Raw genomic sequence first — 27,532 nt, forward strand, 5'->3', positions numbered from 1 at the left:
GAAAGTGGCGGCGTCTCCCGCGGATTGTGCAACAGGCGAGAGCTGAAGGGCGGCCCCGCTCGGCTCGGCTCGGGACGCTGCAGGTTCGGGGGAGCAGCCGGGCTGGGGGGCGTTTGCTGCACCGGACATTTAGGGGCTGCCTTTTAAAGCTCCCTCCCCCCCGGGTCTGTTTTTAGCCCGCCCTCCTTCAGAAGGTCCCCGGGCGCAGAAAGTGGAGGCCGGCGTTGTGCTCTTATATGGAGCAGAGAAGTTCCGCCGGGTCCCGTTTACACGCAGGAAATGAGTAAGAGGACGAGCGAGCGAGCGGGCGGCGGCGGCGGCGGGCCCGGAGCGGAGCAGGGGAGCCCAGCCGGCCGCTAGGGAGCCGGGACGCGTTCGCCCCTCGCCCCGGGCAGCTCGCACTTCCCAAGGGCCCGGCGCCGGTTGCGAGAGCGGGGCAAGCGGCCGAGGAGGAGCAGGAGAAAACGCAGTAAGTCCGGAGCCGGCCTGGCTCCCCGCGGGGGGGAGAGGAACAACCCCCCCCCCCCCCCAGCCCTGCTCCGCGCCAGCTCCCAGGGGGGCTCTCCGGCTGCACCAGCCGGGCTGCTTCTCTGCTGGCGTGGGGGTCTGATCCCCCATCTGCGGGGCTGGGAGGCAGGAAGGCAGTTTACTGCCTTTTCACCTTCCTCCTGCCCCTGCCCGAGGGAGCTCCCCGGGCGTGGGCCGGCAAACAACCCCCCTTCCCTCCCTCCGCGGCGTGCAGCCAGGGGTGCCGTGTGGGCGCCGTCTCCCTGCAGAGCTCAGGAGCATGGGCTGCGAAGAGCAGCGGGAGGAATTTGACTTCCCCTCGTCCTGACTTGGCCTGCACTAGTTGGTTAGTTCCCTTCCCAGAACCAGGGCGGAAAGTCCGGCTCAGAAAAAACGCTGCTTCTGAAGGGCTGCCGGGCCCTGTCTTCAAAGGCCAGGTTGTTCTAGTCACTGGTGATCGCGGGCTGTTCTCTGGCCTGGGGGAGACAGTCCATCAGATGATGGTTTACCTTGCAATTAATCACACACAGGTCCCTGGGTTGTCACCAAGTTTTCAACACCAGCCTGTGTCTGAATAGATTTTTTTTTTTCCTTTCCGCCTCTGTTGACATGCCTGCCTTGTGTCACTTTCTTTTTAAAGCAAGGAGTTAATTGCGTCTGAGGTGGGGACAGAGAATAATAAAATGGGGAGAAACTCTAGTTTTAGTTTAATCTTTAAAAAAACAAAACCTCCCCAGCTTCTGTACATTTCTCAATCCTCAGCTACGCCGTGTGTCACCAACTTAACACTGGCAAAGGTTTGCTGAGGTAGCAATACTGGCACACTCTCCGTGCAGATGCAGGTTATGCTGGCAAAAAAGTGCTTACACCAGAACAGTTTATCAATTCCCTGAGCAAAATAACCTATACCAGCAAAAGCGCTTTTAGACCAGTATAACTATGTTTACAGTAGAGCTTTTGCCACTGTAGGAATTTCTTTTTTTTTAAAAACCCCACATCCCTAACAACAAAAGTTCCTAGTGTAGACCTGGCTTTGGGGTCCTTACTCCTTTGTTTTCCCTGAACCACCGGACCCAATTATGCAAACACAGGGTGTAAAGTTAAGCACGCATGGGGGTACTCCCACTGATAAGGGGATGGACTCGCTGTGTGTAAAGTGAAGCACAGGTGTAAGCCTTTGCGAAAACAAGGCCACAGCGTATAAAGTCTAATCATCTGCTCTTCTTCTTCTGTGCACAATTACAAGGGATCCTTACCCTACACATGTTGTTAATAGAATAACAATGTGGAATGCGTGTTTCACAAGCTTTGTCTCTTGCTTAAAATGACACACGGCTGTCTTGGGTTTTAGTGCTAACACAGCCATGCTTAAATCTAACATCAATGTTGACAAGCGAGGGCTGCAATGTTACTATTTCTTTTGTACGTGTATTTAATTCTTCCTAAAATAGCCTGGTTTCCATTTGCCTCTCCCACCAGTGCAAATCAGGAACAGTTCTGCTGTAAGTCAGGAGTGGTAAAACCAGTGACAAAGGGGAATCTGGGCTCCAGTGGACTTCCCCACTCTAGAATTGGGGCTGGACTCTTCCCCTGGTGATAGCAATGGTGGAAGTGCTAATGTGTAAACAGAACTCTGGTATTTACTGGCATTCTTACCACAATGCCACCTGCATCAACTCTGAGGCCGGTTAGACAGCCTGCAATAAAAATACTAGTGCAGTAACAGTAGGGTAGACAGAAACTGTCTCTGTAGCTTCTCCTTGGACCACTCTTTGTCGTGACAGATTTGCACTGACTTATTGGGAGCGTGAAGGTGCACACAGGACCCTTGGTCTATCAGATGTAGCTGCACCTTGGACGTGCAGCCCAGCCGCCGCAGCTCGTTTTGAATGATCTTGGAACTACTTTAATGTCCGATACCAACGCAGCACTGCATTATTGCAGCTGTTCCTATTGCAGCACTGTCGACTGATAGGGTGTGGACTCTTAGATGTAAAAATGACTGGTGCAGGTTTTCCGTAAGCTCCTTGCCGTATTTGAGAGAGTCTTCTGTTGCCATGTTTGAAAGCAGCTTCTCCAATCCTTGAGTGATGACAGAGCATGAAAACAAGGAATGGAAACTTAAACTAAACCTTCTTTAACACAGGGCCTTGCAGCGTGTTTCACCTTAAAGCACTTAACTAACCCTCGCAATGCTCCCAGGGGGGAGATAAGCTCAATAACTATGAGCACCATGGATTCAGAGAGAGGTGAAGGATTTGTCCCAGATCAGAGCGTGAGCCAGTGTCCATGTTGGGATCATCCACTAGGGATTCCTGGCTCCCAGTGTTGTGCTCTCGCCACTAGGTCACTCTTACGTGCTTGAGTAAAAGTATCTGTTACACTTTTAAACAGGGATTAAATTGGGGGGTAAAGTGGGAATAGGAAGAAATCAGGGATATTCTTTCAAGGTGAGCTCACAAACCAAACTCTGCCTATTTAACAAGAATTCTGTGGGTAGATCTTCCTCCTATAACTATCTCTGGCCTTTCTTCCATGCTTTGATCAGCAGTGAAATAGTGAAGAATTTGACATTTTAACCGGTCATCACTAGCATTCAGAGTTAACAACCCCTTATATAACAAACAAGGGTATTTCGCACATTCCTATTGTTTCAGGCTGTCTGCACGCCCAGGCAGACATGACTGTGTTTTACATTTTTGGTTCCTATTTTGAAGGCTCCCTTCACAACTGTAAGGGCTTGGGCACGCTAATTAAATTACAATCCGTTAACAGAGGGAAAACTAAACACAAGAGATTTAGGCCCAGAGCCTCAAAGATACTTAGGCCAGGTCTACACATCAGACCTATATCGATACAACCACATTGCTCAGGAGTGTGAAAAATCCACAGCCCTGAGTGGCGAAGTTATACCAACCTAATCCTTGGTGTAGACAGCTTCTCCCATGGACATAGCTATTGAATCCCTGGGGGGTGGATTAACTACGCTGACGGAAGAAGCTCTGCCATCGGTGTCGGAGTGTCTTCACTTAAGCGTACAGTCACACAGTTGTGCTGCTGTGGCGCTTCTACGTGAAGATGAGCCCTTGGGCATCTAAGTCCCACTGATTAAGGTACCTAAATACCTTTGAGGATCTGGGTCTTAAGCCCTGGCTTTCATAACTGCTGACCACTGACTGTTCCAAATGAAGTTAACAGCAGGGGTGGACGCTCAGCAGCTCTGACCATCAGGACTGGTTTTAAAGGACAGCTCGGATTCTGGAGCACCAGGCAGCAGCTGCCATAAAGCAGGACCAGTTTACTAAGCTGCTGTGAAACCAGCCGCGCCTCCCCGCCCCCCGTTTGTAGCTCCTATATCCCACCCCGTAAGGACATCACTCCTGAAAGGAATGTGCATGGGGTGGAGGTGGTGGGGGTTCACCAGGCAGGTGATCGCCACAGAAGCATTACTAATACTTCCCGTGATATAGCTACCTGTCCTGCACTGCCTGCTACTCACAACTGATTCAGGAGTAGGGGAGTGCAGGATTTGAACCTGCATAAGGAGGAGTAATTTGGGGCGAGGTGCAGGTGCGCAAATACACACACCCTTAAAATGGCTTATTTGGGGGGCAGCTTTTTGCTTTTTTTTTTTTAATTCCAGCACTCTGCTCTCCATGTGTCCCTTTAAACGGCACAGCTCTCCCTGCTTCGGGTCACCGCTACTCTCCATGGGCTCCGGCATAGCACCGGAGAGCAGCAGATGCGCTCTTACTGTCCCTAGATGTGAATGTCTGTAGGCCAGCGTAGTGCAGGAGAGAGCCCTCACCCTGCATTTGCTTCCCCTAGGGGTCCAACAGAGCCTGCGTGGCCGTCAGGACGCTGCCTCAAAGCCATTTGCTTTGCTGAACCCTTGGCTTCAAGCAGGCGGTTTCGGGGCCGGTTTGTGTTCGCAGCTCAGGGTCTGTTATAGTTAGTCTGGCAGCGGCTTAGCTAATTGCGTGTTGCACCCGGAACTCTAAAACGTCTGCATCAAAAAATAAATCTCTCTCCCAGCTGTACCTCTGGGCTGGCTCTCTCTCGCTCTCTCTCTCTGCATGTTGCCCTGTTCTTGGCTACCTGCCTCCCATCCTGTTTCCCCCGCTGGAGGAGCCAGTGGGCAGAGAGCTGTGCTTACACAGCTGAGCTGGCCCCTCTGGCGTTGGGCTGAACAACTGTCCCTTACACACAGCAGCAGCATCGCCACCCGCACGGCCCCCGCGGTGCTCTCTCACTCCCCACCTCCACTCCCCAAGCCAGAATCGCCACCTTCCTGCACCACCCAGCAATTCAAAGCTAAACGGGAAAGCACGCAGCTTGGCAGCAATCTCCGGGCCGGTCGGTTTAAAGGGACAGGTGGAGAACGGAGTGCTGGAATGGTAAAAGCAAGAGGCTGCCCCCCATAAGCCATTTTAAGGGGAGAGGGGTATTTGTGCACCTGCAGTTTGCCCCAAATTGTTTGTAGAGGCCAAATGCTGCACCACTGACTTTCCAGCCCTCTCTGCTAGTCAGTGCAGGGCCTCTCCAGCACCTTGCAGTGGTGACGTGGTCTTCGGCGCTAACAGGCCTTCGGCGGGCGGTCGATTTTACAAGCGTCTGACTGCTGCCAGGGGTCTGTTGCTGGGACAGTCTGGCCTTGATAGACGTGGGACCTGATTCTCCTGGGCCATGCACCTTCGGTTGTCACATCTGTGCAAATCCGGTGTAAAATGCCGCTAGACCAGACACGGCAGCACTTTGCATCTTGCGGATGCTTGTTTACACCTGTGCAAGGGTGGGAAGAATCAGGCCTACTGGGGCCTCTTCTCAGTTAATGAGGAAGCACTGCTTTCAAACCTGCTGACCCTGCCCACAACCTGCCAATGGGTGTTGGAGACCCGAAAAACAAGGGAGCTTTGGACTGGAGCCGCAAAGATATTGAGGCCTTTATGTCCCAGTTTTGGCTCTGCTGGGATCCACAAGACTCCGGTAGGTGCCTAAATTCACTCAGCACCTAAGTTTTCAGGGTGATAGGTCCCTAGCCACCTGTTTTTCTGCCTCTCGGCACGTACGCTGCTGTCTCCCTCGAGGCGCCCAGACACCGATCTCCTGCCTGAGCCCCACAGCGATTAATGAACCAGCGGAAGATAGGCCTGACATTTGGCCATCTAAGTCATGCGCTGAGCCAGACCCAGCAGGTGTGCTGAGGGGTGTAGGACCCATTCAGTATAAAGTCATTCTCTTGCTCTCTGGCCCAATGAGTGGTTCACTGTGGTACACACTTAACTAGTCATTGGGCCAGAGAGAGATGCTGGAGATCAGTGGTCTGGGCGTCCACTGGGAGGTGGGAGACCCTGAGCCCAGTCCCCCTGCTCCAATCACTCATTTTTTACCCATGCTGGAACAGCTTCCGCAGGAGGGACTGGGGGACCCCCCGCATCAGAATAGCCCATAGTTCAGTCATGCGGGCACTCTCCTGAGAGGCATGGAGAACCCCTGTTTAAATCTTTCTCCCCCTCTGACAGAGTGGGGGAGTTGAAGCCGGGTTTCCCACACCCGGGTCTCTAACGGCTGGGCTAGATGTTATGAGGTGGGCACCACCTCCTCCTCCTCCTCGGAGCATTTTGTGCGGCAAGAGGTAGTCACCTAAAACTCATCTCTGCAAGAAACACCCAGGGCATCTAAGCCAGCTGACTCCAGGGGGCTGGTTCCCATGCCTGGATCGACAAGCAGAGAGAGGCAGCTCCCGGAAGCCGGGAGTTAGGCACCTTTCAGTAGAGAGGGTCGGAGCTTAGGGCCACCCCTCTCCTCGGCATCTCCCAGTGCCTAGTTTAGACAGCTCCCTGCCCTAGCTTTTGTGGATCTCAGGCTAAGGTGCCGCTCTCTCCTCATTGTAAAGGGAGCCTAGGTGCCGAGTTCGGGTGCCGAGTTCGGGCTTCATGGATCAGGGTGGTGTTCCTGTGATTTTTTTCCCCTCCCTTCTCCCCATGGCTAAAAGTTAGGTCCCAGGATGCCCAGCATTCCCCCCTCTACGCCCTTCACGGAGCCCACTCCAGGGATCATTGTTGAATAGGAAAGTGAGGCTCTAAGCGCCCCCACTCTTGGGTTTTCTCATTGGGACCAGGTGCCCAGCAGGCTGTCCTCAATTAACGTCGCTCCTCCTTTCTCTCCCCCCAGCCCCCTGCCGTTACTGCCAGATTAAAATGAGGGTGACCCCATCACCTAAAAGGAGAGGAGACATTGATTGAATATTTAGCCCTTAGAGGGCCTGATCCAAGGCCCTATAGAAGGGCTCCCATTGACTTAATTAGCCTTTCGGATCAGCCCAAAATGAGGGTTTGAAAAATGTACGCAAGACTTCCGAGTCTGAGGACAACGCCTACCCTCTGGGTTGGGAACTAGATATGCCACTGCTCCCCTTCCCCCAGTGCCGGGCACAGAATGGAACAGCTGGGCCCTCTCTGAATGACCCACACTTAACTAACGGATAGGGCCAGTCAACTGTCTGCTTAATTTCTCTGATGTGTAACTTCCTAAGTGGTTGATGTCCAAAAAAAAAAAAAGGTCCAGTCAGCGCATCACTCTCTTCCTCTCTTCCAAAAGCTGGTCGTGGATCCTTTCCTGCATTGTTGCTCAGTATCTGTTCATGTTTTCTGCTCTCCTCCCCTCTGTTCTCTACCTCCTCCTCTGTTTTCTCCTCCTTCTTGCTGAAATTAACCAGTCTCACCTACTAAACCTTGCTAGCTTGTGTAAGCTCTTTCAGGCAGAGAGGTGCCTTTGGTGAAAGAACTAGCATTCCTTGGCTGGGTATAAATTCATTCATCCCCCTCAGACTGCTGTCTCTCTGGCTGCTGATTTGGCCCCGTTCAGCAGTATTAAACTTGTTTAAAAGTGCGGGATGATAGATGAGACTGGAGTCTGCTGAGGGATTCCCTCACCTGCATGTGCGTTTATGACTGCAACAAACCTGTGATCTGACTCGGGTGGCCAGTCAACGGAGTTGGGATTTTCACACTGCTGTTGACTTCCCTTCAAAGCTGATCATAACTGGTCATTATAGGCCAGAACCACAAAGGTATTTAGGCACCTCACTTCCACCGAATGCCTCTGCAGATCCAGGCCTATGGATCCTACGCTGCACTACTCTTTGTAAGAATCTGTACCCTGACTAGTTTCCTGTTCAGGTAACTGCATTGTGCCTAACTCACTTTCCCCTTTGCTTTCAATTCTTCTTCTTGCTCAGTTCTTTGTTATGCAGAATTCCATCCCAGAGCTAGTTGCATTTTTGAGGGGAAGAAGGGAATGTCTATTCCCTACAGCACAGAGGTAATAAAGTGAAGCTTAATGAATATCTATAAAGCACCTTGAGATCTTTAGCTGGTAAGTGCTGCAAGCAAAGTATTTGTTGCTGGAGGTGATCTGGAAATAGAAAAAGCCCCTTCCAGAGGGACATACTAGAAGGGCTTTCACTTGGGAGCTGTCACACTTGACAGTAAGTAAATCACCTTTAAAATACTGATGAGCAGTGCTGTAAGGAAAACATTATGGGTTGCTTTTTTTGGGTAACGATTTTTTTTTTTTTTAATGGAAATCTGGATGCTTGGGTCATGTGCTAATACCAACCGGAGTTGGACTGAATCAGCAAAGCACACCTGGAAATGCAGTTACAAGATGATTTACACAAGACCTTTAATTTGGAAACTATCTTGGCTTGTGGGTGCTGAAAGGGGAGGTGGTTAATGTTTGGCCCTCAGTCTGGAATTACTCTTGGCTGGCTGCTTGGTACCATGTTGCCTCATGTAATTTTTTGGATCCAGTCTTGTGAGAGGGGGTCCCCCCCACTTTGCTTGAAATGGCTGTTCTGATGCCAGCAAAACAGTTTTCCAAAAGCATTCCCGGGCATGCTCTTTCCATCTGCCAAGATCAAAACTGTGTGGGTTACAGCACTTGCTCTCTGCCTCCAGCCGCTTCCTGCACGTAAATGGGCTCCTCCATTTTTTTTGTTTTGTTTTTTTTATTACCCCTTTTTTGGAGGTCACTCTTCTGGCTGAACCAGCTCATGAGATTTTACCTGGGGCAAAGATGCTCTTTCAACATATGCAGTGAGAGAATGTTTTATGCACCATGCACAACTTGGCAAAAATTGAGACCCCATTGGCGAGCGGAATGCTTTCCTTAGTGAAAACAAGAGCCAAAGACACCTGTTTCTGCAGAACTTCTGCTCTTTTAATTGCACTTTCTAGCCCCTGTGGTTGTGATGATCACGTTGCAAATGCAAATGAAGTATAGCCTTCCTGAGCCTTTAAAAATAGGGTGGGGTTGTGGAGAGAGTTCTTTCTTCACCCAAGCGGAAACAGGGAGTGATCTAGCCCTCCATTTTCAGCTAAGTTAGCTCTGTAGCTAACTACCTCCTCCCCTGAATTGCACCAAGGGATGTTGGTGCTTCTAGTTGAAAATATTTGATGCATAGCTTCAGACAAAGCAATGAAAATGAAATCCCGTAGGGCCAGACCAAACCCTGATGCCCACTGAGCAGTTACTTACATGTGTAGTCCCACTGAAGTCCATGGGATCACTGCTCGGAAGAGTAATGCTCAGCAATAGGAATGAGGAGTTCACACACTGGTCCAAGAAGAGTAAAGAAGCTACCGTTGTAAAGAGTCAATTAGCAAAGACCCACTGGCCCATTAGGAGACAGAAATAGAACGTAGAGGCCGTGTGAATGTTGACAAAATTGGAGGACGTTGTCTCTTAAGAAACAGTCTGTGATCATGTAAAGGATGTGATTTATAGACATGAGGGGCAGAACTAAGGGTATTTGGGTGATCTTAAATTGGTATTATTGCTTGCCTCTTGAGTGCTAACTGGTGCAACTTAATGTTCTTAATATAGCTTTTTCTATGGAGGAGTGGGTGTATGTATACACACACACACATATTAAGGGTAAACTTTTTTCAAAAGCAGGCTTTGGCCCTTTTGAAATTTCATCTGTCTAACGCAATGGTTCTCAACCTATTACCAATGTGTTATGTGGGCTGCATCCAATACTACCTGTATGGCTCTGAGGATGTCACATGGGCTGCAGCTGTGTGCTGATGGGGCTGCAAGCGGGCCACGGGGTGAGAACCACTGGTCTTTAACACAAGGCATGACTGAAATGCAGCCACTCCTGGAGTTACAAACTGGGGGTGGGAAGGTAAGACTCTGACCTGTGGGCTCTGTCTCTAGGGCACATGGGGTCAATCAGCTGAGCTTCAGCTGGTGTAAGACAGCAGTGATGCTATGTGTATTTACATCAGCTGAGGATCTGTCCCTCTCAACAGAGCCTTGTGTAAAAGATCCTTGCACAGTAACCTGCCTGGTACTAAAGCGACCTCAGAAGATCTTACCAGGATTTGAACCCAAGCGTTAGGTATGTCTAGCCTGATGGTTAAAGCATTAAAGTCAGGCTTGAGTTAAAGGCGTTCTAAAGACATTCTCTACCGAAGTTGGCTGAGCTGCGCTGGCTGAGCTTCTTATTGATAAGCTGCTGCTTCAGGCACTCAGATGGTGGTGGTTGTGGTGTCCAACTCTACAATGACAACAGGAGGAAATGTAAAACACTCGGGACTGGCTCGCAATCATACAGCCCTTTGGAATGGGGATTTCTGGCTCCGTCCTACGTGCGCTTCTAGTGTTGGAAGCTGTTGAACTCTGGTTTCCCACCTGGAGTGGTAGGCTTGTCTTTACTCGTAAACCCAGCTCACAGGCTCCCCTGGATTTTGTGCCCACCAGCGGGAGCCATCACTCCCGCGGCACTGCAAATTAGCCTGTCAGCTATAGCAGGGGCGTGTCCTGTGGCTTCTGAACAAAGCCCTCCTTTCATAAGGAAGCGAGTGTTCATGTTGACCACAGACGAGTCCCTAACGAGAAACACGTGGCCTAATAACGCAAAACCCAGCACACCCTTGTATTCAGTGCTTTCACCATGGCAATGTGCGTCACATCTCTCCTGCGAACGATCCCCTGCAGAGCTTCGTTTTCCAGCATTTATTTTATGAAGCACTCAAGGGAGGGGATAGTAAAAGGATTTGTGGTGGCAGGAATGCAAAGGGGGAAATTGTCCAAGCATTCCAGATAACTCTGAGGCACTTTTTGCAATAGGTATGTCCCTGCTGTGCTGTGAAATTGACTAAGGGCTGATGGCTTGGGATGCAGAAGCAAGAAGGTGCATGAAATTATATGGGGGAAGGGTTATCTTGTTTACTAGTAAGCCTGCTTATTTTATCTTCTGGCTCCTACTCATTAAACTAGATTTAAACCACAGTTTAGCAGAATATATTTAGCCAACATATTTGTGTGTGTTCTGGGTTTATGATCCCTGATCCAGGAGGGGTGTTTGGAAAAGTTTGCTACTCCTGAAAGCGTTCGCGCTGTTCCTCCCACAGACTAGCAGGGCGCTAGGCAATACGATATTACACACACGCATCTACTGGGAAGCCACTCCACTGAAGTCAGTGCAATTACACTGGTATGTAATCAGCCCATCAGACCTTAAAATCTCATCTCTCCTGTTTACTAGCTTGCTTTCCCCTTTGCTCACATCCCTTCATGTCAGCTGCAGCAGGGTTCTAACGAACAGATGCTGACTAGCTATTTTAAGAAGTATAACACTTGGAGAGGAGTGTGGATTTTTTTATTCCATTTTGAAAGCTGGGATTCCAGGCTCCTTTCAATATAAACTTCAAAGCATTGGTTTCCTGTGGTTCTTTCTACAATGGTCAATGTAAGTTGGAATTCAAATGATTGAGGAGAAACAGCGGTAAATGGTTATAGAGATAATGTGTCCTTTAAAAGGTCCAGTATCTTGCAAACCATCAGTGCCCCCCTTTCATTTTGAGCCCTGTTTCTTAGCAAGGTATTGGACCCTTATAGTTATTGCAGGTCCCCTAAGCTAACTGTGTTATCTGAGTCCTGAATCAGAAGGTCTTGGACCCATGTAACTCTCAGTCCTTGCCTCCAGGGTGTGATTCAAACAGCAGTGATGACAACAAGCATCTTTCCAAACGCTTCATGAGACTTTGGCTCAAGCCCTTAATGCAGAGATTCACACCACCCCCTTAAAATCCATAGTCCATGCAGGATCACCCTACTTCCAGCTAGTATCAAGATAGGAGGAGGTTGGAGAAATGGAAGAAATAGGAGCTCCAAATCTGCCATATCTCCAGTACCCGTAGACGTGGTTGGGGGAAAATTCTGGATGCTGGGAGAGTCAGTGTAACAGTTAATACTTGCTTAACTTTATGACTGGTTTGACTTTTTCCCTTGTTAAGAATTGTGGGAGGAGGGGAGCGATTCTGTGTAGAAGTTTTGGGCAGCTGGGCCCTCTCTATGTATTCCTAATGCACTCTGCGTTTCCCTTCCCCTGCCATGAGACTACGCTTCCTGCCGGATATCAGCCCTTGCTGCCTACAGAGGAAGGCCATGGGAGAAATTCCCTTTAATGAGTCCCCGTGTGGACATCAAGCTGGAGACGGGGAGCATGTGCGCAATGACATTACTCTTTGCTCGTGGTTACTGTTATCGGGCTAGCCCATAAAATAGCAGGGGGCTGCTGTAACGTGCTTCCATCTGTGCTGCTGAAAGATTGACTGACTATTGGGATTGTTTCTGTCCAATTCAGTGAGCTAAAGGGGGAGCTGTCCAGGCCAGTGGGTCAAAAGTTTTTGGCCTAATTGTAAAAGTTTTAGTCTCTTCCAGTGGTTCTAGATCAACAGCAACATTTATTTGACTTAAAACAAAAAACCCACAAGCCAAGATTTCACTGGCAGGGACTCTATTACAACAACAGAGTACATCGTTGGGATGGGTGGGTGCTGCGTATATACTTCCTGCCCCACCGCCTGTGTTTGTAGTGTGGGGGATGTAGACAGGCAGCACAGTGAAATGTTATAAAAATCATCCTGAGCCCTTCCTGGGGAGGTGAAACTTCTTGCAATACGTGTCTCTGTGGCCTGCTAACTAGAACGGAGCAGGCTAGCAGTCAAAAAAAACCCCAACCACTCGACAATGGTGAGACAGCTGCTGTGCTAAGACCACTGCCCATTACACAAATATTGTGTCCTTGTACTCTCCCATCCGTCTTTATCGACCTGTAGTCTCTGGTCTTAAACTTGGATTGTAAACACATTGGAGCAGGGACTGTCTTTTTTTGTTGTTGTTGTTCTCCGTCTGTACAGCACCTAGCACAATAAGGTTTTGGTCCACAAGTAGGGCGCCTGGGAGCTACCGCAGTACAAATAATTCATACTTGCACAGGAGGGCATAATGGCACTTTCGCTGGTGCACGTGGTGCCTAAATGCCACGGTGAATGGTGACTTGGAAATACCTCAGAAGACTGAGCACGTGATGATGAGATTGGGTGTTGGATCGAAAACCCAGTGGGTAGCACGGTTCTCTGGGTTTTGGCCATGTGCTCCTGAGTGAGTGGGTGTTCTCTGCTGGAGTCAAAAGAAATCAGCTCTCTCTTCTACAGGCTTTATTTTTGTAATGGGAACTACTAAAATGCATGCATCTGTAGATGAAATACTGGGCTTGTTCCCTTTGAAAAGGGAGCAAATAGCAGAGCCGGATTAAGGTCTGAGTCAGTCGCTCTGTTTAGGGAAGGAGGAGCTGCCTTGTCCTGCATCCAGGATGAACATCAACATTTCCATGAAAATACCCGATTGTGCTACTAGGGGAGAAAACCAGCGCTTCCGAATGTCTGCGGCAGGATGTCCGACTCTGGCCGTGTGACTGACCCCGCTGGCATTGAAAAGATGCCCAGGGCAGGATGTTCATAGATCTCATGAAGACCACAGTGCTCTCAATCAAACGGCAAAACAATCGTTACCAGGCAAGTATCCTTGGCAGACAGTTATCCCATGGTTCAGCACCTAATCTGGGGTGAGGTTTCCAAGTCAGTGTTCCGGCCTCTCTAAATGCAAGTACTTCTCATGAGTGGGGGAGTCCTTTCTCCCCCTTAAATAGTTTTGTTGTAAGGGGATCAAAAATAGAGTGTGGAGTAAGAGGGGTGGGAGTGGAGGAAATAAGTATGGTCCAGGGATTAATCTAGAACTCGGGAGACACAGGTTCAATTCCCTGCTCTGTCACAGTCTTTCTGTGTGACCTTGGGTAAGTCACTTAGTCTCCCTGTGCCTCAGTTCCCCATCTGTGCAATGGGGATAACTCACGGGGGTATTGTGAGACAATCAGTGTATTTAGCCTTGCAATCTTTAGATACTACGGCAATGAGGATCTTTATAAGTACCCAAGATCTAGATAGATAGTGCAGAGATGATTTTTATAAAGTATCTAGTTTTTTAAAAGAAAATTTGAATCCTAAGGGATCCAGCTACTAGATTTCCTTGCTCAGTTGTGGTGGTTTTGTTTTTGAGACTTTAAAAACCAGCTGTCGCTGAGCACTGAGCAGCAGAGATGCACAAATGAAAACCCAAGGGCAGGCATAGGCCTTCAGCTTCATGTTCCAGTAGGCAATGCACCATGGAAGGAGGCTCTGAGCAAGGCAGTGGATAACAAGCACTCTTGGGCTCTGTTCCTGGCTGGGCTACTGACATGCCGTGTATCCTTGGGCACGGCCCTTCATCTCTTTGGCCTTTTGCTTCCCCCGCTGTGAAACGGAGGGACAGGATTTTGCAAAGAGTGGGGTGAGATCTTAATGTCCATGGAGCAGTGCGGAAGTGCGAATGGTTGCAGTGATGTTAATTTTAACAGGTGTCAGACGAAGTTGATACTGGCTCTGTGTTAAATGGACTCAGAGCTGACTGGTCTCTTAAAACTAAACTAGCTTGAAAGTTGTCCCATGCAGCAGGGCTTAACTCGAGGCTCTCCAACGTGTCTTGCTTTAAGGATACCCATCCAAGGGACCCTGGCTGTCTCTGGCACTGATACGGGGATATAGAGCTCTTCTCTGGGTCACCAGTTTAGCTCACGTGAAGACTCTTCGGTGATCTGTGCCAAAGGAGCTGGCAGGAGATAGCTGTCCAGTTCCCAGTGCACAGGGCTCCACGTCCCGTACCAATGGCACTAACTGGTCCCTCTTCACCGGCAGCCTTGTTAGAAAAGCCGAGGACTGGGTGGGCCATGAAGATGGACCCTTTCCACTCCCTCCCCTGCCGCCACCCAGGCGGTGCCTGTTCTATGGACAAAGAGAAGGGGGGGGAAGGATTGTGCTGGGAACTGAAAACTGGCACCTCTTCCCAGCACTAAATGAACATGATGTCAGAGCAGAGCACACGCCTTAGCTGCAGTATCCTCTGTTCTGTGAAGTGCTGATAGCCGACACGACGGGTGTACAGCAAGCTTCCCAGGCGAGTTAATTCCCAGGAGCCAAAGGAACAGCACAAGACTCCATCTGATTTTTTGCAGGCCAGAGAAGACTGTATCCAGCGGTGCTGACTTTGACTGATCTCCCTCCATTCAACTGTCGCCTGTTCCTCAGAGCGTGTTATCCCTTCCCCAGGTGATCAGGCCTGTTTGTTCTCTGCTTTGGCACTGTGTGGTATGGTAGTGCCTGTGTAAGTACCAGCTGGTAGCAGAGTGGGACGGCATCTCCGGTCTCCATTGCTCAGTACAATTCTGGGGGCATTTTCACACGTCGGCCCTGGCAGCAGTATTGATGATGGAGGTTTTATCGTCCTGGGTGATAGAAACTAGATCCCCCCATTAGGTCTGTGCTAGGAGCTATCCCCAAGCAAACCTGGAACTCCCTGCACAGGTGCTGTGGCGTGGTTACACCTGCCGCACTTCGCCAGCTGGCAAGCAGGGGTAGGGTGGGAATGCATTTATAAATACTGAAGTTCTCGGTGTGTTTCAGCTCATGGGTCATGGGTGTTGCATCTATCTGTCCCATGCCAAAAGAGCAGCCGTGCCCTTCCCCAGAGCACTGTACGGCGTCAGCGGGATCTGCCGTGGCCCTGCCCCGCCTCATGAACGGAGAGTTTCTTTTGATGAACCTCCAGGTTTGTCCCACCCCACTTTTGATGTGCAGCGGCTTCTGTGAGATGCCGACTCAGGACTTGGTTGTGCAAGCTGGCTCCAGTCTGATCATGATACTCTAATCCAGGCTTGGAAAAATGTACCAAGCGTTTACTAGGTGTGGACTTAAACCTGCCTGCTCAGAGGGAGAGACAAAAGAGGAGTGTGGGGAGGCTCCAAAGGGAAAGCCCAACAGTGACAACAACCCCAACTATCCTGTCACCAGCAGCTGGGAAGAGGGCATGCGGGCATGTTTACCAGGGTACTTACCCTGGCTCTTGCATGAGTGGGGTCTTTTATCGGCTGTATCCGCCTCTAGCCAATCGGTGTCTACATTGACACTCTAGCTGTTGGAAAGGAGAGGGAGCTCTGTGTCTCTCCTCTCCCCTCCAGAGCTGCCTGGGGGACAAAACGGTCTCTGTTATCGAGGCAGAGTCTCTTTTTATGGAGTTTTGAGGGTCATCCTCCCCAGTGAATAGCGCCAATGTGTGCTTCTGAGCGTGCAGCAGCATGACACTGGCTGGAGTCTCAGTAATTCACCGTAAGGTTCTGAATAGCAGCAGTGGCACTGGTCAGTCTTGTTCACCTTGTTCTGCTGTAGCTTGGGGAAACTATGAGCAGCAGCAGAGGCACTGGTGGTAGACTCAGGAAGGACAGCACTGCAGTAATTTAGACTCCGTTCACCTACCGAAAGAGTTTATTTTTTATTTTTTTCTTGCAACCCGTAAGAGCTAGAACCCCCTTTTTTTTTTTTTCATTTTTTTTTTAAATGAAAGCTTAGATTGAACCCACACAATCACTCACTAGGGACTTGGACACATAGTTCCCTCTTTCTCCTCCCTCTCACCGCCTTCCCCCCGAAATGTATCATGAATGCTTAGGCTGATTCATAGGCCACAAGATAGCACAGTGATTATCTGCTCTGACCTCCTGTATAACACAAGCCACAGAACTTCCCTGAATTCATTTCTCTTTGAGCTAGAGCAGGTCTTTTCCAGCAGAGTTTTCAAAGCGTGGGACGTGGCCAGGTTACCAGTGGGTTATCTGGGCTGTGCTGAAGGGCTGGGATGAGGAGTGGGGGGAAGCAGACGGGCTCTGTGCAGGTGGTCTCGGCTGCTGGGACCAGGCTGTCTGCCCATCTCGTTCACCCACTGCCACAGATACAGCAGCCCTCCACCAGCGATTTACCCTCCACTGCTGGGCTGAGAGCTGAAGACCGCACCGTGGGAGTATTGAACACCCCCTGCCAGACAGCGGTACAGCTGGCCTGCATTAGGCAGGAAAGCAGGCTAGTTGATCACCGTGGCCCCTCCTGGCCTGGTCTGTAAGGATGGATTTGGCCTCACAAGTCTGGTGTCATCTTAATTTCCATTTTTCATGGCACAAAATCACACCCCTTCTGCCCCCTGCTTTCTGGCCTGGCTGACACTATGCCCAAGTGTGGAATAGGAAGGGTCCCGGCCCTTGGGTCTGAGGCGCCAAGGCACAGCTTTAAGGCAGACCCCACACACCCTTTATTTTTATGGGGTGACCGTAGAGGAGGTTGCCTAGCTCTGTAGAGTACATTGCACCCCCCTCGGCTCCAGAAGGCAGCCTGGCCCAGGGGGAGAGTGCCGGACTGAGATGGGGGCGCCCTGGGTTCAATTCCCAGCTCTGCTGCTGGGTGCCCTTGGGTGTGTCACGCCTCCTCTCTGTGCCTCAGTTTACCACTCTGTACACTGAGCAGCAAGGAGATTGGCTGCCTTTGCACAGCGCTACACAAGAGCTGAGTATCCCAATATTCACCACAACAAGCTCCATTAAAAGAACATTATTAAAGTTGAAAAGTCAACCACGCCAGCGGTAAGGTCACCTGTGTAATCCCCCCACTGCCCCACGCCTCTTGTGCACAGTCTTTTATTAGATGGCATCACGCTGTTTTCTCCCCTCCAATAGGATCCCTGCCTCATTCAGCTCTGGGGGCTGCACAGTGAAGGAGGCTGCTGTCTGTGAGACCTCGGCCTCCTTGCCCGCCCTGTGCCAGTCTCTGCTCTTCAGGCTTCTCAGCCCCCAGTTCACCCTTCTCCAGCTCCTCGTCCAGTCTCTTACCCCACTGGTCCCAGTCCTAGTCCCATCCCCCAGCTCCTTCATGCAGGCCTTTGGCCCACCCAGTTACCCATCCTGGTCACAGACCCTAGCCCCTCCTCAGATCTGTCTTTCCAGTCTCCCTCCTCCACCTTCGTTTCTAGGCCCAGTGCCCCTCCCGTCCCAGTCTTGCCAGACACCCTGTCCCACACTACTCCTTTCCCTCCCATGAGCCGGCTCTTCTCCCCTCTGCGCTGAAATCAGGTGCATCGGTGCCAGAACAAGAAATGCTGGGGGTGCTGTTGCCCGCCCTGCCTTGAAGTGGTTTCCATGATATACAGGGTTTACAGTGTGGTTCAGTGCCTCTCTGCACCCCACCCCTCATAACAATGGTTCCAGCACCCCTGATCAGCTGGCTTTCCCCATCCAGCGTGGGTGCCACTGACTGTACAGAAGAGACCAGCTCCCCGCTCTCTCTTTTGGTGCCTGGCTTCACCTTGGCCTGGAGCAGCCATGACCGGGAAAGTTTGGCTTTCCTCACCATAGTCCTGGTTTGGAGCATGTCCGTCGCTCTGTAGCGATGGTGCGTGAGCAGGCCGGTCCCACGCAGCAGCTGTAAGGGGATGGACCATGCTCAGTCACAGAATCCTAGACGATGAGGGTTGGGAGGGACCTCGGGAGGTCATCTAGTGCAACCCCTGCTCAAAGCAGGACCAAACCCAACTAAACCATCCCAGCCAGGGCTTTGTGAAGCTGGGCCTTAAAACCTCTGAGGATGGAGATTCCAGCACCTCCCCAGGTAACCCATTGCAGTGCTTCACCACCCTCCGAGTGCAGCTTTTCTGGTCACTCTGGGAGGATGCCACATGCAGAGTCTGGTCTCACCAGGAGCTGAGAGAGGCTTGAGCATCCTTGGTGAGGACAAATCCTTTGGCAATTTTAGCTGTTCTAATTAGCTTCTCCTGTGCAAACTTCCCTGAGGAGGGTTGTTCCCCCCCACCCCAAAGCAGTGGTGTACCAAGGGGGAGAGGGGGGGCGGAGGAGGGCCAGGTCCCCAGGTACCGGCCTGTGGGGCAGTGCCGGGCCGGCCCTTCATGACACGCAGGGGGTGCAGAAGCAGGAGTAGCTGCCCCTCAGCCTCCAGCGCCCTCCAGTGGTGGGTAAGTGGAGGGGGGGGCACACCGGGCTGGCCCTGTGCGACGGGCGGAGGGGCAGGAGGTTGAGGGGCGGCTGCTTCCACTTCCATTCCTGCGCCGCCCACCCACCTCCCAGGCTGGGGGGTGAGGCTGCCCTTCACCCGAACCAGCGCCAGGCTGCTGGCGTGGCGGGTAAGTGCGGGGGGTGGGAAGGACGTGCCGGGCTGGCCCTTCGCAACGGGCGGGGGGTGCAGGAGGCTCTGAAGGATGCCCCCTGCGCATCATGAAGGGCCAGCCCAGCCCCCGCCGAGCTGGCGCCAGGAGAGGCAGATGCCACATGCCGGGTAAGTGTGTGTGTGGGGCTGGGGAGAACAGCAGAGCCACGCCTGCATTTGCGCCCTCCCCTGTGCCTCACGCCTTCCTCCCCCTTGCCCCAGGTACAGACCCTCACCTCCTGGGGGCAGTGCTGGGACCCCTCCTGCCCTACGTGGGGGAGGGATGTGAAGCAGTGGGGGGGGGGGGGGGCAAATGTAGGCGCCAAATCTTTAACGTGGTCAGAACAACGTTCTCGTTCTCGGAAATGGCTGAGCCGTTTGGGCTGAAACACTCGCCAGAAATAAAACCGCCCCAGACGGACGTCGATCACAGGAAATTTCACCCCCAGCGGCTACCACTTGGCGAAGAGAAAAGCAACTGAAAACAGGGTCTTGTAATGAGAAGTCAGGCGGGGCAAACTTAATAGGCAGCGCTACCAGGCCCTGTGTATGTTGTTCTTATTTCTCTCTCTCTACGGGCCACAGAAGCTGCGTCTGGTATAGGTAAAGCAGTGCAATCCCCCTAGTGTGAATGCAGGGTCAGGTATAAAGGTGTTTTGTAACGGTGTAGCTATTTCCAGGATAATGCACCTTTTATACTGGGAGAACTCTACCCATGCTGGTAGAACTGAATGTATACTAGGCTTGTACTGGTATAACAACGTCCATTTAAAAAAATCATTCTTCCAACCCACATAGTTGTACCGGTACAACTCCTGAGCGTAGACCATCCCCTACTCGGGATCTGAAGGCAGAGCAGCATGGCTTTTGGCACCCCGCCATGCTTTCTGTAATCTCTAAACGCACATGGCGTTCTGCAAAAGCGCAACGCTGAGGAAAGGAGCTCGGCAGCGTTTCCTGCCTTTCCCTTGCAAACTGATAAAAGCCTTTGAGACACTGGGCGAACCCGGCTTATTTTTAAACCGCACCAGGGCACCAGTCTCCCGGTGTAACCTCCCCGGTTTGCAGCGGTTTAACAAAATGAGTTTACGCGAGGTGCAAAAAGTGATAAACAATGAGGGAAGGGTGAGGATTTCCAGTCGTCTTTCGATGAAACGTGTGTGTTTGGAGGTAAGGGGGGGTGTGGCTGAAAAACATTGGGAGTGACTGTAATGGTTGTGAAGGGGAGGGACTGTTATCATTGTCTTCATTACTGTGTGAACTTCCTTTGTGCAGTCCTGCCAAAACCCCTTTAGACTGACTTGCTCTCCCCTCTCTTGAGAAGAGGCTGCCACTTATGGATAAATATATACACACCAGCCAGTGGGATTTCCACCACTCTGTAGGTGTACATGGTGCTCTGGAAATACACAAAAGCAAGGTCCCAGCCCTCAATCCAAGTTAATCCCTAATTATGGGGTGTGCCCAGGGGAAATGCATGAATTTGGGGGGTAGAACAAGAAACCACTGAACACATTTTTCAATGCCTTTTCTGTTAAGGCAGTATATAAGGGGTAAGAGAGTAGTGTGCACCTAGCTCCCCATGTCACGACGTCTAAATTAATGGTGGGCTCAGCGGGGGCCAGGATTCGGTAGCCTGACCTCTGACAATATTGTAACAATGCCTTTATAGTACAAGATGGTATCCTCTTAGTATGTACAGTATTCTCACGTGGAAGGGCAAAGGGCACCTTATGATACCGTATTGTCTCATGACTTCTTGTGCTGTAATGAAGTGGCTGGTGTGTCTATGAACGTCTGTTCCCTACTGGCTGGAAGTGCTCAGCTGTGTGTCATATGGCCCATACTGCTAACCTAACTGGAGATTCTCCTTCAGTTCAAGTGTTGGCCCGTGTCTTTGGAGCAGGAGGATCAGAGTTCTATTCTCTCCACTATCATAAAGCACTGAGTAGTAAGGGGTGCGGCAAAGCAACAGCCAGGGATTCCTAGTTGGCATGGATTTGTTACAATATGACATGAGAAAAACCATGAAGGTTGTCAGCTTGTGAATTTGTACTACAAAACAAAACAGCCTCTTATACCATGTAATATACTATCATTATTGCCCGGAAGCTAAAGCGATGGGCTCACCATAATACCTACTTATATCGACCCCACCCCAACAGTATACATTAGTTAGTTATGAAGTATTCTACTCTTGGTTCTGGTTGGCTTTTATTGTATTTTATTAATATTTTTATTCTCATAGGAGTCCCTTCTTTCTCCCAGAGGCACCCTGCTGTCTCTTTCTTGCATGGACATGTACATACACCTCAGGGGTTAGTTGTATCCAAATGTTCCACCAGGGAAAAAAACCACACTGTACTCTTTTCTAGTCCTCTTGGACTCTACATTGTGCTACGGCCCAGGGGTGATACTTGGCAAACAAGACATTCAGAGCTAGAAACTTCCCAGCACCATGGACATATAAGTACTTACAGAGAGACCAATCTCCAGTCAAGGGAAATGCCATCCTAAGTACCCAAAGAACTCATCCCGCTTCATGCTGGCCAGAACTCTGGATGTTTTGGTCAGTGTTGGGTAGATGCCCAGGCAATGGGATTGTGTCCAGCAAAGCCGGGAGTTAATGCCTTTAATATCGTGTCAGAGACTCAGTGCATTAATTCCTAATTAGGCTAATTAATTCCTAGGCTCCCCCCAGCCCCTTCAGTGCTAAACACACCTTAGTTTGCAAACCCAATGCATTCTGCTTTGAGCAGGGGGTTGGACTAGATGACCTCCTGAGGTCCCTTCCAACCCTCATCTTCTATGATTATCGTAGACGATATAAACAAAGCCACATAAGCACCGTGAAGCTGTCACCCAAGCCAAGACTGGGCAAGGGGGGTGTTGTCATGTGGCGGCTGTTGCTGGCCCAGCACTGCATGTAAACTAACCGAGTGGCTCACATTGGGCAGGAAGACAACACGCACCAGGCAGTTCTGAATAGAGCCGGCTGCCTGGCCCTGCAGCGCTGGGGGAGAAGTGTGGATGTTTCTTCAGACCTGGCAGGGATGTTTTCCAATGTATCCTTCCGTAATAGACCAGCAAGCGCTGCAATTTAACCTGCATGATGTATTTAACACCATTCCTCTTGGGGTGTGAGGAAATACCGCCCCACCCTCCGAAAGCTGCCATCTCACACTCCTTGTTCTCTTCCAGATACCACCGTGTCCTGGCAGCCAGTACACTGGGAAGGACGGGCCCCAGCATGATCTCGACTTGGTGCTTTAAAGGAGCAGGAAGCGACTTGGGATGTGCCCCCTGTCCAGAAGCACAAAACAATGCAACCACGTTCCCAGCCCATGTGTGACTGAGCAGCGCTGATTGTGAAGACGGCCTTAATCCAAACTCGCTAGGTGGGGCCCTAGGCATGCCCCGCCCCAACAGTACCCTTGCTCCCTCCCCCGTACCATGACCATTCTCCTTCCCCATGGTCCCAACCCCTGCACTGTGGCTCTACCCCTTCTTAGGGTGGCAATGGTCAACTGCAAAAGATTGGGGGGATAGGGGGTTGCTCTCCGGCACTCCTTGCAGCTGGCCTGTTGTTCCCTGTCTTCAGGTGGGCCGAGGTAGGCCTGCTGTTGTCCACCCGTGGGTCTGTGTGAATGGGAGGGGCTTTCCAACAGAGTCACAATGCATTGACCGATGATTCTGGGGAGACACACTTGCCCACCTTTACTGGACAGAGACTGCCTCCTTTCTAAGCCCCTGTGTAACAAGTGCCTGTGTCTAAGAGGTCCCCTACAAGGGTGTCCTGGAGACTCTGAGGCAGGTATCTAGCTGGAGCAATCAGAAAGGAATTGACCACCTTAGACCAAATGTTTTTTTATGAATGACCTTATTTCACTATTCCTCGAACCACGTGTGGATGCTGGAATGTCAGATTCTGACCGTGGGTCTTTCTGCCCCTCTCTCTTGCAGGGAAAGAATCACCATGCCAGCCGGGATCTTCCGGGTGTGTCTGGTGGTGATTACAGCTATCGTCAACCACCCACTCCTCTTCCCCAAAGAGAATGCCACCGTTCCTGAGTACGCTGAGGACATCATCCAGAAGATGAAGCAGCACGAGGAGAACCTCCGTCTGGAGCAGCTGCGTTTGGAGCAAGAGATTGCCGGGCAGGAGGCCGCTCTGAAGGCTTTGGAAAAGGCTACTGAGACGGAGGATCAGCACATCCAGGAACCCCTCCCCTGGGACTTGTGGAGTGCCATGTCCATGATCATCTTCCTGTTGATCGAGCTCTGGAGGCAGGATTTCCAAGACGGGCACTGGCAGGACTCAGCCTGCGAGGAGGACGACATGGTCGTTCTAGGGAAAGCGTTCAAGGGAGTGGCCCTCCCAGACAAGGCGGCGTTGGCCAACTTCTACGAGAGGTGTATCCTGGGTGCCACCGGTGACACGGCCAGGATGCGAGAGCTGGTGGAAGGCTTTGCGGATGACTTGCTGGAGGCCCTGAGGAGCGTGTGTAACCGGGACGCCGACATGGAGGTGGAGGAGTCCATCGGGGTGGGGAGCGTGTATGAAAACTGGAGGGTGCACAAGCCATTGGTTTGCGACTTGATTGTCCCTTTCACGCCCCCAGAGCCGTACTGTTTCCGATCCCAGACCTGGTGCTCCAGGGAGTCTGTCCCACCGGACAAACAAGGTTACGGCACCATCAAGGTCTGCAGGGCGGATGAGGGTGCAGCAGGTTGCATCTGTGGCAAGACTAAGCTGGGGGAGGACATGTTATGCCTCCTCCATAGCCAACCCAGCCAGACCAAGCGCAATGGCGAGGTGGAGGATCTGCTGTGCTTCAAGAACACTCCGTACTTGGATGCTGACCAGGTCATGAAGTGGTTCCAGATCGCGATCACCAAGGCCTGGAACAAAATCTCCCACAAGTATGAATTTGACCTCACCTTCAGCCTCTTGGACTCCCCAGGAGCCTTGAAGATAAAATTCAGGTCTGGGAAGTCCATTGCCTTTAACCTCACCCCTGTGGTGCAGTGCGAGGACTCGGATGTCTATTTCATCTCCCATTTCCCCCGCAGCAGCCTGACCGCCAGTCCTGCCTCCAGTACTTACTGGTTCGTTACGTTTGCAGTGTACGAGAGGAGATTCATCCAGTCCATGTCCAAAAAGCTGCCTGCCAACGCCTGCCACCTCAGCTGCCTGCAGTTCCTCTCCTTCCTTCATGGAAAACAGTGCAGCTTAACGGGTCCAAGTAGCCTCACCAATTACCACCTGAAGACGGTGATGTTGCATTTACTGCAGGCCCGGCCCTATCAGGACTGGGCCCCTGAGAATCTGAAAGCCAGGCTGCAGGACATGCTGAAGTTCCTGGAGAAAAGCCTGCAGGAAAAGAAGCTCTGTCACTTCTTCATTGGCAACCGGAAGGTGCCAGAGGTGCTGAACTTCCCAGTAGTATTCCAGAAGGCCGAGCCGCTCAACCTTTTCCGTCCGTTTGTTCTGCACAGGGACGCTTACAGAAAAACCGTGGACACGTTTCATGAGATGCTGAGGAACACAGCCGCTCTGATAAACGAGTACACGGTGCACATTGCCCCTGTGGGACACACAAATGTGCTCCACAAAGAATCCCTTTAACAAGGCCAATGGAGAAATGCTGTTCCACTAAGCACTAGTCCCTGGGGCATCGCAGAAACCTCTTGCAGGGAACTGATTTCAGTGGGAGAGACTCACTTTTCATGGAAACCAGTGCAGGCCCTGGTTTCTACAGAGCGGGATGGGAAAAAAGAAGGGGAGAAACAAAGATTTATGCTGTCAGCATCCCTCTGCGCCACCAATGGGTTGGCTGATTTTTTTTTCCCCGTTGTCTCACTGTGGTGGTGACAAGCAACAGATGACAAGACTAATCTATTCAGGTGTTGCAGTGCAATCTTTGTGGATTAGTCAGAATCTCTCATCAAATATTTAGTTTATTTTTAAAGGGGCCGGGGAAAGGGAAGGGGATGAGAGGGAAACTAAGATGGCTCCCACAAAAAATAATGTTGCAAATGAGACTTCCTACTTGTAAAAAGCAACAGCCCTGTAAGTGCTGGGGAAATGCAGCTTGAAAGTTTAGTAACAGCTGGTTTTTTTCTGTGGTTTTTTTTTTTGGGGGGAGGGGGGGAGGGGTTAAAACTCAGACTCTGCAGATAAATTTCAATCCCCCGTGTAGCAGCGGACAAAACTGCATTTAAATCAAGCTTTTTTTTTTTTAAACAAATGGAAATTCAAGTTGCAAAAGTGCCCACTTAATAGGACTTTCAGCTGCAGCTAAACAAACTCTTTCCCGTCCCTCCCCCGCCCAAATACACGCTTCCTGTACCTTGCAAAATCCTTCTCCCTTGGGGAGCCTACCGGAGACAGGCGGCAGGATGCATTTGTGAGACAATATCATTTGTCTCTTTCATGATCATCCTGGCAAAGGGCAGGGGAGTGGATTTTGGCCAAGGTGAACGTATGTTCAGGACGGTGACCTGCTGCTGTTCTGCATTACACAATTGAGCATTCTTTTGATTTTTATCATCCTTTGAGCATCAAGACAGACACACAGAGCAGGTTCTTAAGTGAAAAACACAGTTTATCCCTTAAGCAGCTGAGGCATGTGTGGAGGAAACTTCTGATGCTGCCATGCAATGAGCCCAGATATAACAGTCTTCTAGCAACATAGATATTAAACTCACAACCTGATATGAATCATCTAGTACAATGTTATTATCATACCAGGGCAGGCAGAACTGCTATGACTAAGGAAGAAAGTGGTGCAGAAGGGCGATTGGCAAACAGGAGCTTTTTAGCTGGATGTGGCAAACCCTTAGCCTCCACAATAAAACTGCTTTCCTGTCCCCTAGTTCAAAACACCCATATGGGAGGTCTCCGTCTGCACCGAGACCAGACTGCCTGCTAATGCTGCTGCTTTGATCAGTGCCTTTTAGGAGTCTCTGAAGTGAGGAGAGGCCCACAGCCGTCTGGGACCAGGTGAATGTGCAGCCCCTGCAAAGCTTCAAGCAACTGCAGGAGAGAGAGAGCCAAGATTTGAGTCTCAGACACTATCAAATCTGGCAGGCTTCAAACAGTTTTGTATCTGGAGGCTAGGGCTCTTGATTCGGCTGTACGCTTCACAATGGCTCTCTCTCTTTCAGAAGAGAGGGATGCTGTCCTTGACGGCTGCGTAGACAGCACAGGTGATGCCACCTTACCACAGGGTTCTGTTCCAGCAGCCCACTTGACCTAGTTACAGCACACCTAGAAGGTAGATTTGATCCCATCTCATTGATCGTCACGCCCTCTGGCAGTAGACTGACTATCCAGCCTGCTGCTGAGAGCAATCCTTCAAAAGAAGGTCCCCCTTTCCAGGAGGAACCATTATCCCACCCAAATCCACTCTTCCAGTGGAAAGGGGTTCTTCTTATGCACCAAGGCAGAGAGTCTGAGCTGAGAATTCTGGGGGTTGTAAATCCTGCCATTAGCTTGACGCCAGGCCCCCGCTGACACAGATTGATCCAGACCCTAAGGCAAGCGGGTGAGGGTGGCTAGGTTAAAAATGTTTCGGATCAGAAAGTGACTTCTGCATCGCTAAGAAGCGGAGGAAGAGGGGCTATTGGTTAATGGCCACAGCTAAAGTCTCTGATCCACTGGAGAAGTGAAGTTCTCCACTCCACACTCCAGCAGGCATCTTCTGTCTGCATCCCAAAACCGCCACATGCCATGGTCTCTTTGCAGGAGAAGAACGGGACTGGAGTGACAGGGCCTGTCTGGCTGCTCTAGGTCAGGCATGAGGTAACCAGTGCTATTGGGCTTTGGCTTTTATCCGCACAAACCATTAAACAACTACGGGGTATCCAGAAAAGTCAGGAGGGACTAAAGGGCAGCTTGGAAATATAAGGAAGGGTGTAGAGAGCAATGGAGACTTTGTAGATACAGCAGAAGCTCCGTGGAGCATTTAAAAATGAAAGTAACGTGCCCCTGCCAGCGGTTGAGCTTACAGTGCGTTATATGGTGTCCTATTTTTACACAGGGTCTTGTGAAGCAGCTGTAACTTGAGTTCCTCCCCAGCGTGTTACTACCACAGCTAGAAATGAAAATCTGTTTGATGTTTCCTGTGCGGAGTCTAAACTTAGCATGTCAGAAGCACAGAGAGAAATCCGTGACCCAGGTGGCACTGGAAATGACATGTCCTGGGCTGAAAAAAAAAATTGATACAAGAATTGGGGGGGGGGGGGGGGGGGAAGAATTGGGGCTAAGGGCTAGGACAAGGCCATTATTAAAAATGTCTCATTTCCCTTGTGTAAACCAAACCCACTTTGAAGGCAGCCTGGGTGTCTCGACTGTAATGCAGCTCTTGGTGGTTTTGGGGAGAAGGTTTAATGTTGAGTTCGCAACCATAAGCCGGCAGCGGGGGCGGGGAACTTCGGTTCGTTTGTCATGTTAGCTGAATGTGAAGTAGGGACTTTCTGGATCCAGCCGATTGCAGGAGTGCTTTGCGAAGGGCTGCTTAAACAGGAGGCGCTCACTTTGCAGAGTGAGCCTCTTAAAGGTGTTTACTGCAAATTCAGGCTAGGGAGGACTC

The 27,532-nt window shown here is 50.8% G+C and overlaps 1 protein-coding gene across 1 annotated transcript; it reads left to right on the top strand.

Moving 5' to 3' along the window:
• The first annotated feature begins 211 nt into the window (after positions 1–211).
• On the top strand, positions 212–26,281 carry ITPRIP (inositol 1,4,5-trisphosphate receptor interacting protein). Its single transcript, XM_067537182.1, has 3 exons — positions 212–469; positions 22,137–22,333; positions 22,899–26,281. The coding sequence occupies exon 3, from the start codon at positions 22,912–22,914 to the stop codon at positions 24,562–24,564; it is 1,653 nt and encodes a 550-aa protein (XP_067393283.1). The 5' UTR covers positions 212–469; positions 22,137–22,333; positions 22,899–22,911; the 3' UTR covers positions 24,565–26,281.
• The last annotated feature ends 1,251 nt before the right edge of the window (positions 26,282–27,532 follow it).

This window comes from Emydura macquarii, unplaced genomic scaffold (assembly GCF_026122565.2).
Source record: "Emydura macquarii macquarii isolate MOO-44397 ecotype Brisbane River unplaced genomic scaffold, CSIRO-AGI_Emac_v2 contig_3692, whole genome shotgun sequence".
Taxonomy (NCBI): domain Eukaryota; kingdom Metazoa; phylum Chordata; order Testudines; family Chelidae; genus Emydura; species Emydura macquarii.